At 39.2% G+C, this 12,781-nt stretch overlaps 1 protein-coding gene across 2 annotated transcripts in view; it reads left to right on the forward strand.

Moving 5' to 3' along the window:
- LOC123311970 (ATP-binding cassette subfamily C member 4-like) overlaps positions 1-12,781 on the forward strand; it is a 161,063-nt gene that overhangs the window by 72,663 nt on the left and 75,619 nt on the right. For both annotated transcript variants that reach the window (XM_044896114.1, XM_044896113.1), the window contains exons 8-9: positions 8,427-8,833; positions 9,025-9,536. In XM_044896114.1, coding sequence (XP_044752049.1) covers positions 8,427-8,833; positions 9,025-9,536 — 919 coding nt within the window. The remainder of the gene's footprint in view (positions 1-8,426; positions 8,834-9,024; positions 9,537-12,781) is intronic.

Here is a 12,781-nt window from a genome sequence, read left to right on the forward strand (position 1 = left end):
AGAGCCATGCTCACAAAATATGGAGTGCACCACTCGTCGACTATCCGTCTGTACCTCCCACGCCAACATGGAGGACGAGGGCTCCTCAATCTGGAGTCGGTTCATGAGGGAAACATCATCTCATTAAGAAAATATTTCCTCAAAGATCACTCACCTTTCTTCACCGTAATCCGTGAAGCCGACGACAGAATATCACCCCTGAAGCTGGCGGAGTCATCTCATCAGGACACTAGGCGACCCCAGTGTGAGATAATGGAGGAATGGAGGAGCAGGGCCTTGCACGGCAGATACCCTGGTCACCTGGAAAGTGGAGATGTGAATAAGGTCGAATCTCTTTCTTACCTGCGCGCGGGATACCTCTTCCCCGAGACGGAGGGCCGGCTCTTGGCCGACAAGAGTGTACCTGAAGCACATAGCTCAGCAGGACATCCCCACCGACCGATGCCGCAGGTGCTCCCAAGGACCAGAGTCAATTCAACATCTGACTTCCTCGTGCCCAATTCTAGCCCCAAAGGACTATCTCGATAGACACAACTCAATGGCCAAGATTTTTCATCAGCAGATGGCGTAGAAGCTCGGTCTTCTTCTGAGCGAAACCCAGCAGCACTTATATGTGCCAAAAACACTGTTGCAAAACGCCAGCTACAAACTTTACTGGGACGCCACAATGGTAACGGATAGATCGGTTGCTCATAATAGGCCAGACATCACTCTGTTCGACAATATGAGGAAAACGTGTCTCCTGATAGATTTCACCATTCCCGCAGACGATAATATCACAAGGGCTTACTCGGAAAAGATCTCAAAGTACACAGATCTGGCCTTCCAACTCCGAGAAATGTACGCACTTGAGGCGGTCAGTGTTCTACCCATGATAATCTCGGTGAACGGAATTGTGGAGAGGCACTTACTTGAGAATACCCAGCGACTCTGTTTGGACAAGGACATCATCTCCGCTTCGCAGAAACAGGTCATCCTGCACACGACCAGAATAATACGGACCGTAGCTGCAGCCTTTGCCTTGGCAGTTCTTGCCCGGCAGATGCTGATTATCTCCCGTGTTGGAACGGTGGGCACAAAAAAAAAAAAAAATACATATATATACATATATATACATATGTTACGGCTAAAGATAGGTGTGAGCATAAACTTAAGATTAGCCGGCTAAACTTAGGTTTATATTCGAGGATCGGCTAAAGTTCGATAAAATATTCATCTGCGTCAGGGCATTTCATCTTTAGCCGGCTAATGTGCACATTACCCAAAACGGAACGGCTAAAAATGTATTCGATGGACACGCAGGGAGGTGATGTCTCATGAATGGTCGGATGGGAGAGGACGAACGCACACGGCCACTTTTTTGTTTGAATTTTTAGAATTGAAATACGCAAAAGAGCATCGAATGTATTGGGGTTGTATTACATATAACGCCCATGGATTTTCAATTCAACATTTAACGAGTTATTTTCATCTGTTTAGGAGATTAATGCTCTTCAAACCGAGCCTAATTTGTGAAAAACCATAATATGACCCCACAAGAAAATGAGATATTAGACATGGAAAATTTTTTCTGTGAACAAAAGTATATTTTCCCTAGCATTCAATAATTATTGGGTTTATGGAAAAATTACGGACATGAACATAGTTGAAAACACTTTCTCTAGCTGATTTTGTTAAAAATTTCTTCCCGAGTCATTGAACATACGGGTTCCAAAATATGGCCTGTCGCCACCCTTGATGAATCATCCCGGGGGATACAAGTGCATTCATCATAAAGCTTATCAGCCAAATCAAAGATTATAGAGTTAACTCTATAATCTCTCTGAGCCAAATAGTCCGGTTAACTACACACAAGATTGGTTACTTCTACTTATATTTTTCTAGAATTTAACCATTGGTATTTTGATGAAGAAGTTCGCGGCATCATTTCTTGTCTTCATTATCTCCTTCTGCCCATTCAAATCCCCTCAAATTATGGATAATAACAAGATGAAAAATAATCATTAACACTACAGTTTTCCCTCACACTCAAAATAGCATGTCATGAATTTTGTCATCAAGCGTTTAGATTTTCAGATTCGTCAATAAGAATTCGTTGAGACACAGTTGAAACAAATATATGTTTCTCCAATTTCTCAACTGCTTAACAGAATGCTTTTCTGCTATTAAAATATGTGAAATTTATACAAAAAATGCATCGCATTAATAGTTTTATTATACTCGTATTACTATTTCTTTACATTCTTTTAATTGCCGAAAATTGAAAACTGAAGCCTTCTACATTTTTAGCCGATAGGATGTGGTTACACTTAAGTTTAGCCGGCTAAAGATAGAAGAAACTAATATTAGCAAATACCCGAAGCTAAACCTAAGTTTAGCCGGCTAATCTTAAGTTTATGTTCACACCTATCTTTAGCCGTAACATATATACATATAACCGGTTATCAGCAGTAAGGGAATCGTGCTTATTCATTCATTCATTGCTGTATCCCGTTGCCGGGAATGAATCTACAAAAAGACGAAAAAAAAGAGAAAGGAAAAAGAAAAAAAAAAGGTGCGAACAGACTTATAAATTTTTCAGGGCTAATTGCGACTGTGTGCTCTCCTGTGACTGTAGAGACCCATGGATAGTCACCAACCAGATCTGGCCGCCGCTGTATCCTTCTCGAGTCTCCATTATAACTGTGTACCAAAGACCTCCACTGTGACCTGTCTAACGCTCGTTGTTCCCAGTTATGATTGGCATTAACTGATTTTAGGGATTGATTTTAGGGATTGATGTAGTGTATCCTTAAACCGCTTGTACTGGCCTCCTGGTTTCCGGGCTCCCTCAGTGAATTCGCCATATAGAGCTATTTTGAGGAGTCTTGTGTCTTGCATCCTCGAGAATGTGGCCGCTCCATCTGAGTCGGGCCCTCGTTACTTGAGTCTCAATTGTTGTACAACTCGCGCGTTGCAAGACTTCTGCATTCGAAACTTTGTGGAACCATCTGATGTGCATTATCTGTCTTAGATGACGTTGTTGCGTTTGTTCGAGCTGTTTAATATGTCGCCTGTAGGGCGTCCAGCTTTCGCTTCCGTAGAGGAGCGTTGGGAGGACCACTGCTTTGTAAACAGCTGTCTTGGTCTTCAGATTGAGGTCGTGATTTTGAAACACTCTCTCCTTTAGCTTCCAGAATGCCCGTGATGCCGAATTGATACGGTTGTGTATTTCCGTGTCAAGGTTAGCCCTAGTATTTATGAAGCTTCCCAAGTATTTGAACTGCTCGACCTGTTCCAGAGTTTCATTCTCCAGGCTGATAGCTGTTTGAAGGCTTTCTGGCGGACTTACCAGGATTTTGGTTTTGTCGATATTGAGTCTAAGGCCTAAAGCTTCGTATATATGTTTATAGGTGTCCAACATTATCTGTAGATCCTCCGAGCTGCTAGCGATAAGTGAACAGTCGTCTGCATCTGCCGTCGTGCTTATATTGAAATTATCGATGAATCGCCTTTGGAGTTTTTGTATTAATTGTTGTTTATCTGTATTTTTTGGATTATTTATTTTGGGAGTTGAATAAGTTCGAATGAGAGACGTTAAGTCATTCCTTCAAGCGACGTTTCGCAACTTTATTGTTGCTTCTTCAAAGCTCTACAAAGGAACATACAGATAAACACACACAAAAACAATGAAGAATATAACATCACAATACCTCGGAAGCGGAAAACGTCCGTCAATCCTTCATTCAAACTATGTGAAAATGGAAATTTCATTGGTAAACAATCGCACAAGTCAACGCACTGCTATATGTCATACGATGATAAAATACACAGATTTGCGTGCTACGCTGTCGTACAGATGTATGAAAACTAGTTTTTGATACTTGTCGAATAAACTGCAATGACGGGGCGTTCCCACCCCCACAAGCAAACATACACTCAGAAACAAATGTACAATTAAAATCGAGATAAAATTATAAACATCTAAATTCTGTGTTGGGAAAATAAATTTATGATGTTATGGTATATAGCGCTTAGACCCAAACAATCAGTTCTAAGATTAATGTTTTCGGTGAACTGAATCTGCACCATCTCCCCCATATTCCGCCTAAACCAATTGGACTCCCTATCCAAAACTGTTGTCTCCTCAAACTTAAAATCGTGTCCAGTACTAAAGTGATGCAGGGCCAATGCTGTTTTGTTTGTTTGTACGACAGCGTAGCACGCAAATCTGTGTATTTTATCATCGTATGACATATAGCAGTGCGTTGACTTGTGCGATTGTTTACCAATGAAATTTCCATTTTCAAATAGTTTGAATGAAGGATTGACGGACGTTTTCCGCTTCCGAGGTATTGTGATGTTATATTCTTCATTGTTTTTGTGTGTGTTTATCTGTATGTTTCTTTGTAGAGCTTTGAAGAAGCAACAATACAGTTGCGAAACGTCGCTTGAAGGAATGACTTAACGTCTCTCATTCGAACTTATTCCACTCCCAAGACAATGTATCCAGATTACTGAAAATAAGGAATACGACACTGTTAGATTTAATAATTTATTTTGTTCAGATATGTCTCTATAATGTGATCGTGTATTGTGATGGGTTTATGAATTCGGCTGTTCTTTGTTTTTTCAGTATCTAATTCGCAAGTCTTTTTGTTGATTGAACGTATTTTGATGTTTGGAATACCTTCTATTGGTTCACGGGTTCTTTTTGGGCATTTGAATGACTAAGCTACTTGTTCGTTGATTGGCACGCCGAGTTTTCTACAAGTTAAGACATTACACACTTACACTGTCAAACCGAGCCATCTCCCAGATCCAGTACCAGTACCCTGCATGCCTGTATGAGATGTTCCCAATTCACACATACAACAGAAAAATGTAATTCGGGAATAACATGTACCAAATGCAACCAACAACGCAAAGAGTTAGATTAATTAATTTTTCGTATGCCTGTATTTCGCTGGTGATTCTACGAATAAACAATGATGGTTTATAAGTTTTTCTCGATATAATTTATTTACAATAGCGGTGTGTTATATTATTTATGCTAAGAAAGCTACTCATCGCTTTCTCTTTCATTTCCATTTCCACATTTGACATAATAGCTGAAAATGATTCGAGATGTCTTTTAGGCCTCTGTGTTGTTTCTGACACTGTAGTTTCCAGAAAGCTTAGAATTTCTTAATTTCTCTCAAGTGGTTCAGAGCTTTAACAATGTGTTCCTTTGAGTTGTTCGAATTAATAATGAACCCTTGTTTGAAATATTCATGTCTTGTAAGTTTGGAAAATTTTCATCCATTGGTCAACAATATGTAACCTTGTTGTGTTTAGTTTAGTTGTAATGTGCAATAGATTTTTGTATGTTTTGTATGATAATATTTGTTTTGTTGACGTTTTTGTTTGTAGCGTTGTAAGGTTATGTGGGCCGTCATTTTTATCTTCCCCTGTGTTCACTTGCATTGATTCATTCAAAGTCTGTGTTGATGTCTTTGACATTTGTAAATGCGTTGCCAGCTGTGGCTCGTTCATTCTTATCTTCGTGGACTTCTCATCGTCGAACTTTTTTGCCGGATTCCGTTTACTTCTACCTCGTTTTTTCCGCTTGTGAATTCTGGATCGTTCGTTTCTGTTTCGTCAGAACAGATATTTGGGTCATTCTTGTAATGATTGCCCCAAAATCTTCCGTATTTTATGTGATCTCACGCGTTCCACCCGAAACTTTCACTAATCCTTATCACCATACGACCGTACACCTCAGATGTTGCACAGCAACTGATATAAGGCATATATCTCACGAAACTTCACAATATTTCCCATAATCCGGTACCCCGGACAACTCCAATTTTACAGAATCGGAACTTGTTGATTAGATTGAAGTAGTTATAGTAATGGAAGAAAATTCATCCTGCTACATTGTTTCATATTGTCTAATTGAATATTTAAAAAATTATGAACCCTTCTTGAATTTGAAAAGAGAAATATATATATGTGCTTTTAATTTAGGGACAACTCATTTGTCCCATAGTCATATCTGGTTGTTCAATGGAAATATTGCAACCAACAATCTCTATGATACGGCACACCGGACAATAAAATCGTAATCAACGTTCTAATAATCAATAACCTTACAAAATAATAATTTCAAAGCGGAGGGTCCTAAGTCCTAAGACAGGATGTCAACTGTTGGAATTAGGGTGTCTAGCATTAGAATGTTGATATTTCCCAAGTGAAAATCTTATCACATGGTTTTCATTGGAAGTACAACAAGAATTTCTCGCGGATAACCACTTCGGTTGTTCAAGAGACTGGTTGTACGAGGGACTCATCTAAAACTTTAAGCCGTATAATAAATATAAGATGCTTTTCTTAGGCCGGGTACTTTCACGTCCGAATAAATATATTTATTCGACAGATAAGTCTTATTCTTAGGATAAGTAAAAATGCTGTCTTTTCACTTTCAGATAGTGTTATTCATCGAATAAATCTGTCATTGAAACTTAATAATATGGAGAGTAGAGAAAAGGAGAACGATCGTTGCTTTGAGACCATAGATTTTTTGTCCCCTAAAATATGTACCAATAGGGTAGTTCATGTTTTTGCCAACAGGCGCGCTGGCCGTCACGGGAGAGATTTAAACTAGTTGAAGTTGGCTGAGTGATCTGTTTTCCTGGTGACAGATGATAGGAATATTATTATTTTCGATTTTTGATAAGAGAACAACATTTGACCATGGTGGAATGTTGAAGCGTGCGCTAATGTAACAGTGTTTTGGCATTGGAAAGAAAAGGAGAAGAGATAAAATTACCGAGAGCATTTTTGAGAGCAAATTGGAAAAAACCTTACCTCAAGAATCGACTTCCAATCAACTTGTGTGTCAAGAGCACTTTTGCGATGAAGATATCAAAAATATGATGGATTAATTATAAACGAAATCGAAATTGTCATCCCTCATGAGAAGTTGACTCTTCTGAATAAGAATATCTAACCAATAAAACAACATGGGTCAGAAGTGGATACTCTTGAAGAATTTTGTTGGCATAACATAATATATGGTTCATATCGGTTCTCAGCTGAGTATTGGAAACAGAATCTACTCTAATACTTAAGTGATAAATCTGAGATTGCTACCTTTTGTTGTCTTTATGTGTACTACTTCTCACTGCGAATTTAAATAATTTTGAAAATTACGCTAAACCAACTAACATACCTGTTTTCAATAAACAATGATAAACAAATGTAGGTAAAATTTTTTTGATCAGTGATGTCTTTTAGATTTCATTGATTTCGTCATTTATTATGAATGAATAAAGCTCATAACATAGTCCCCTTCATAATATGACTCATAATTAATATAGATTTGAAGAAAGGTATTTGAAAAATGATCAGAAAAACCACGATGACACATAACCTAAAATAAAATGAAGGCTGTTCATTTCAATTATTCAATTTGACACTTGAATCCCCACCCCTATATACGCAGCCATCGCAGCGACACCTATCCTACGCTCCCCGTTTTCGGGGACACATTTTTAGTACGGCGATCGTTCTCCTTCTCTCTACTCTCCATACTTAATAATATGAGTTAATTTGTCATAGATCGTCGGTACGTCATTATTGGTAGAATTTTTTAGATGCTGGATGAATGGTTATTCTTTGTGTGATTTTCACGAAATATTTGCTTTCAAGTTTGAATTATGATTTCTCCAAAGCGGTGTCTTATTTTACATTAATCAGTGAAAAGTAGTATACTATGCTTTCATAGAATTGTTGTTCGTCAAATAATTTCATCTGCAAGCACCGAAATAAGGTATCCTTCAGATAGGAAATTATTTGACAGATACTTATTCACACTGAATAAAATTTATTCGAAGGTGAAAGTACCGGGCCTTAGGGTAGTAATTGCAGGTCAACAACACAATTGAGTTTCTCTAGAATAAAGAATCTTTTTATTGTTCAAACATACAAACATTTTCAAAATATTTTCAGAATCTTACCTGGAATAAAAAACCGACATTTTATGCTGCTAATTGCAATAACTATCCAAAAATAACTTATTTTCAGAAATTATAAATAATTCGTCTTTGACAAGTTCCTATCTATTTGCTATTCGATATTTGTTATTTTGAACTGCATAAATCTACACTAATTTTTTTGCTTTCTTGCAACTTGTACGTACTACATTCCACATCAACTTCATTTTTTAGACCCGTTGTGTGGATCTATATGAAGCTCAATTCTGTTAATTATAATAATCCCATTACTTATATGGATACTATTATTCTATTATATAAAATTTTTTATCTGCGGATATGTATAAGTAATTTGTTATTATTCTACAAGATATGTACTTATATACATATACGCTTTGCGGGCTTCTGTATGCGGAAGTTCTCAGTTCCTTCTTTCAAAACAGGTTCTTATATCAGAAATTCAATTTTCAGGTATGAAATTGAAGTCTTAACGAAAACATCTTATATCAAAGGAATATCTGCAGCAATAATGGTCTTCACTGAAAGATTCACATTGTACATTATCGTTGTAACATACGTTTTGTTAGGCAATGAACTTACTGGAGGAGTAGTATTTTCAATGTCACAAATAATTAATACGCTACAATTATACATCTGTATATTGTTCCCAATGGCCCTTTCAAGTTATGCTGAAACGAAAACTTCAATTTTCCGCATAGAAGAGTTTCTTACGAAGAGCGAAAGACCTGAAATTCCAAAAAAATTGGGTACTTCGGGGTTGAAACCTGGTTTGGTGAAATTAGAAAAGGTTCATGCCAGTTGGACACCGAATCCTATTGTTGACACATTAGTCAACTTATCGTTCGAATTGAAACCTGGTAAGTTGTTTTAATTGTTCTTCACAATTAGCATACACTTCTATCATTCTTTCTCCCTCAATTTATTATTTATCACTTGTGACTTACAGCAAATAGATATCCGGTTTTCCTTCAAACTTCTTAACATTTTTCAATATGATGATTGTTCTTATTCGAATAACTACATTTTCAACATTTACTCTTTGTTTCAGGAAGTTTTTGTTGCATTATAGGTAATGTAGGATCTGGAAAAAGTTCTATTCTTCATCTTTTATTGAGAGAATTGTCGTTAACTTCCGGTGAAATTCAAATTGGAGGCTCAGTATCCTATGCTTCTCAAGAATCTTGGCTCTTTGCTTCCAGTGTGAGAAACAATATATTGTTTGGTCAACCATTCTACAAGGAGAAGTACTATAAAGTTATTAAGGCATGTGCCTTACAAAGGGATTTCGAATTATTCCCCTTCGGAGATAAGACTAATGTTGGAGAGAGAGGTGTTTCATTAAGTGGGGGGCAACGAGCAAGAATCAATTTGGCTAGAGCTGTGTATAGAGACGCCGATATATATTTATTTGATGATCCTCTTTCAGCAGTTGATCCACATGTAGCGAAACACCTGGTAGAAAAATGCATTCTTCAACATTTACACGATAAAACTCGAATTTTAGTAACTCATCAGATGCACTTCCTGAATCATGCGGACTTCATTCTAGTACTTAATAATGTAAGTATCCTCAGGAACATTCCGAGATTTCCCGATTTCGTCGACTTTGGCGGTGGTGCCAGAATAGTTATGTTCCTAACAAGTGCAGAAAGTAGTACTTGCCCGCACGAAACTGCCGTTGCCCGAACGATGCGAAACAGAGTTCGGGCAAGCAGAACATATAGAAATATCACGTGAATTGAATTCGAATATAAATTGTGTGAACACTGAAGTGAACTTGAATTTGAATAATAGCTTTATTACTCCATTATTTAAGAGTTTGATTTAACTCTTGAAGTCCTTATTAAGTGTGCATTTTCTCTTTTTCCTTTAATTCTAATTTAGATCTTCCCTCTAGACCACCACGCATATGACCATTCATTTCAGGTCATCCATGTGCCAATAGGCATATTTAACAATGTGTTTATAGTTGAGATGGAATTTCTCGACGTTATAATATTCATGTCATTGTTATACTTGTCTATGATCTCGTCGTTGAAAAAGATTTTAAATTTTGAATTTCACCCTTTTCTGAATGTGCCTCACTTATTACTGTGATGCCCGTATTTGCTGACAATTGTGATGGTTTTTTGGACTGATAATTGCTCTATATTATTTCTGTTACTTTATGATACAACCTCATTTGCCCTTCCAGGAAAACCCTGATGATTCAATTAGATCGAATACGCTGGGTTTTCGATTTAAAATTAAAATACCACCTTGATTCATCAATTTATCGTCTTCTGGTGTGCGCAGCCATCCCTGTAGTTTTCGAAAGTGAAATCATCACAAGCTCTACTGAGATTGCAACGTTCTCACAGAGCGGAAAATTGCACACAATGGACCTGAGCATTCAGCACTATTCATCGACGTGGCGATTCCAAATATCAACAACCTACTAGATAGGCACATCGACAAGATTTCGAAATACAGAGACTTCAAGAAACGAACCAAGAGACAATGGAAGTTGAAAGATATCAAGACTATCCCTATTGTCATTCAATCAACATGCTTGAGAACCAAGAAACTATCAGAGAATTTGAAGAAACTTGAATTGCACGAAATTATCTAGAGAGTCATGCAGAAAGCGGTACTGCTAATTACGGCGAGAACGGTACTCATGTTCATGGGGAATGCAGAAGAATATGGAAGAGTGCAGCATCCTCTCGAACCCGAAGAACAATATGAGGAAACAGGACCTAATCGCTATCAGGAAACCGAGGAGCAGCCCGTCTCGACCACCACCTATGAGTCTCGAGAACCGAGAAAGACTTCCTACAGAGCTTAATCCATTTGATATCTGGGACATTTTGCTGACATGGGAGTGCCGTAATACCATAAGTCAACTGGCCATAGACAAAAAAGTGACTCTACAATGAGTACCAGGGCACGGTGGTGTTGAACTAAACGAGAAAGCCGATGAACTTGCAAAAAGAGTATCAAGGTTAACACCTGCTGGACCTGAGCTTAGAAAATACCAATACACTTAAACACCACCGAGCGTGTAGCTCATATATCGATAATCCCCCCCCCCCCCACTACTGGTCCGGCGAAGACTACATCCGTGCTATTCAACTGAGATCCAAGTGCCTTCCAACAGCTCTACTTCCCTGGGTGCGCGGCGAGGAAGCAATGTGCCGAGCAGGGTGCCCCAATCGAGAATCCCTCTCCCATGTGCTCCAAAAATGCTGTGTTATGCATTGGGAGAGAATCAATAGACACAACTACGTTGCACTCCGCCTTGAGCAGATGGCAGTAAAGAACGGATGGCAAGCAACAAGAGAGCCGCATATAAGAGATAGAGAGGGCAGACTATTCAAGCCTGATCTTTTCCTAAGCAAAGACAACTGCTTAATAATCTCTGATGTATCCGTGAGCTGGGAATCCCCGGAGCCACTAAGCATGGCCTATGGCATCAAGAAAACCATATATTCTACTCCAAGCTTCCTTGAAAAAGTTCGTGAGACCAACCCAGGGAAAGACATACAAGTGCTGCCGCTCATCGTCTGTGCCAGAGGAGGATGGTGCCCAGAGAATAGGGCGATTACTGAATTGGTCGGTGCCACAACATCCGATATAGGTGACCTAATTCACACTGCTCTAAGAGATGGATGCATAATCCATAAGCAATATAGCCGCATCGTTTGGCGCAGTTCCCGCAGGGTCCGCAACAACAGGATTCGTCTCACTGCTACATCACAGTGATAACGCTTAAGTGTACCGAGTGTGCGCTGTGAAGTTTGGTTCGTGGATGCGGTGGCGAGTGAGTCGAGTAGTTCGAGAAGAGAGTTTGTTTGTCGTATGTGTTAAAGTTTGGGACCTACATCTAATAACTTCATGTTCCTTCAACTTTAAATATTGCTGATAATCTTAACGACAAGGATCCCTGCGAGGATCGATATACTACTGATATTGTCACCCTGTTTCGATTGAATATAAGTGGCTTTGTACCCACTCAAATGTTAGAAAGACTCGTGCCGAGCCATGTAGATCTGAACTTCATGAATAAAACCTTAAACAGCGGTGCAACAATGGGAGTTGAACAACAGATTAGCTCTCTGGAGAAACACTCCTGGACCTACTCAGTCAAAGGAATTCGTGATGATTTCACCAACCTACACCAGAAAACTGCTAAATCTGTCATGAGCTGAGCTTCGGGTGATGGTGTCATTTGTATCGTATGGCAATCTCAGCAGATGAGATTTGTAGGCTCTGTGGATCTGAACACATGGTATGCAAGTGTCCAGAGCTGGCGGATCTAAAAACCACTCATATGGGGAAACCGGTCATGGATACTCACGAGCTAACGGCTAAGACCCCTAAGGATGTTGTCATTTTTATCAACACCATTGACGACCTCCTTGGGTTCCTATGAATGAGTAGGGTAGAGAACAAGAAATCTACATGGTCGCAGTTCCTGAAAGGCTAATAGAGTCACAACGACCCCGGTTCAAATAATAATAATAATAATAATAATGTCTGGCCTGCCTGGCAGCTATCTAGTAGATGGCCTGCCGAGTAGCCATCGTAACGACGTAGACGGTGCAGCCAGCTACGCCTGCTGTCCGCAGTCCCATTCCTTCATCCTCTCTCTTTCACATCCTTTATGGGGGTGCTCTTTCTGCTCCCGTTTCTCTACCCCTCATCCAAACCGAGAAAGGGGAGCACAAACCCATGGAAATGGTGATAACGAGAAGCCTCGGAAACAAGTCGCTGCCTGGGGATCGTCAGGGCATGTCTGGAGCCGGCGCTGGACATGACAGCAT

This window comes from Coccinella septempunctata, chromosome 4, assembly GCF_907165205.1.
Source record: "Coccinella septempunctata chromosome 4, icCocSept1.1, whole genome shotgun sequence".
NCBI lineage: Eukaryota > Metazoa > Arthropoda > Insecta > Coleoptera > Coccinellidae > Coccinella > Coccinella septempunctata.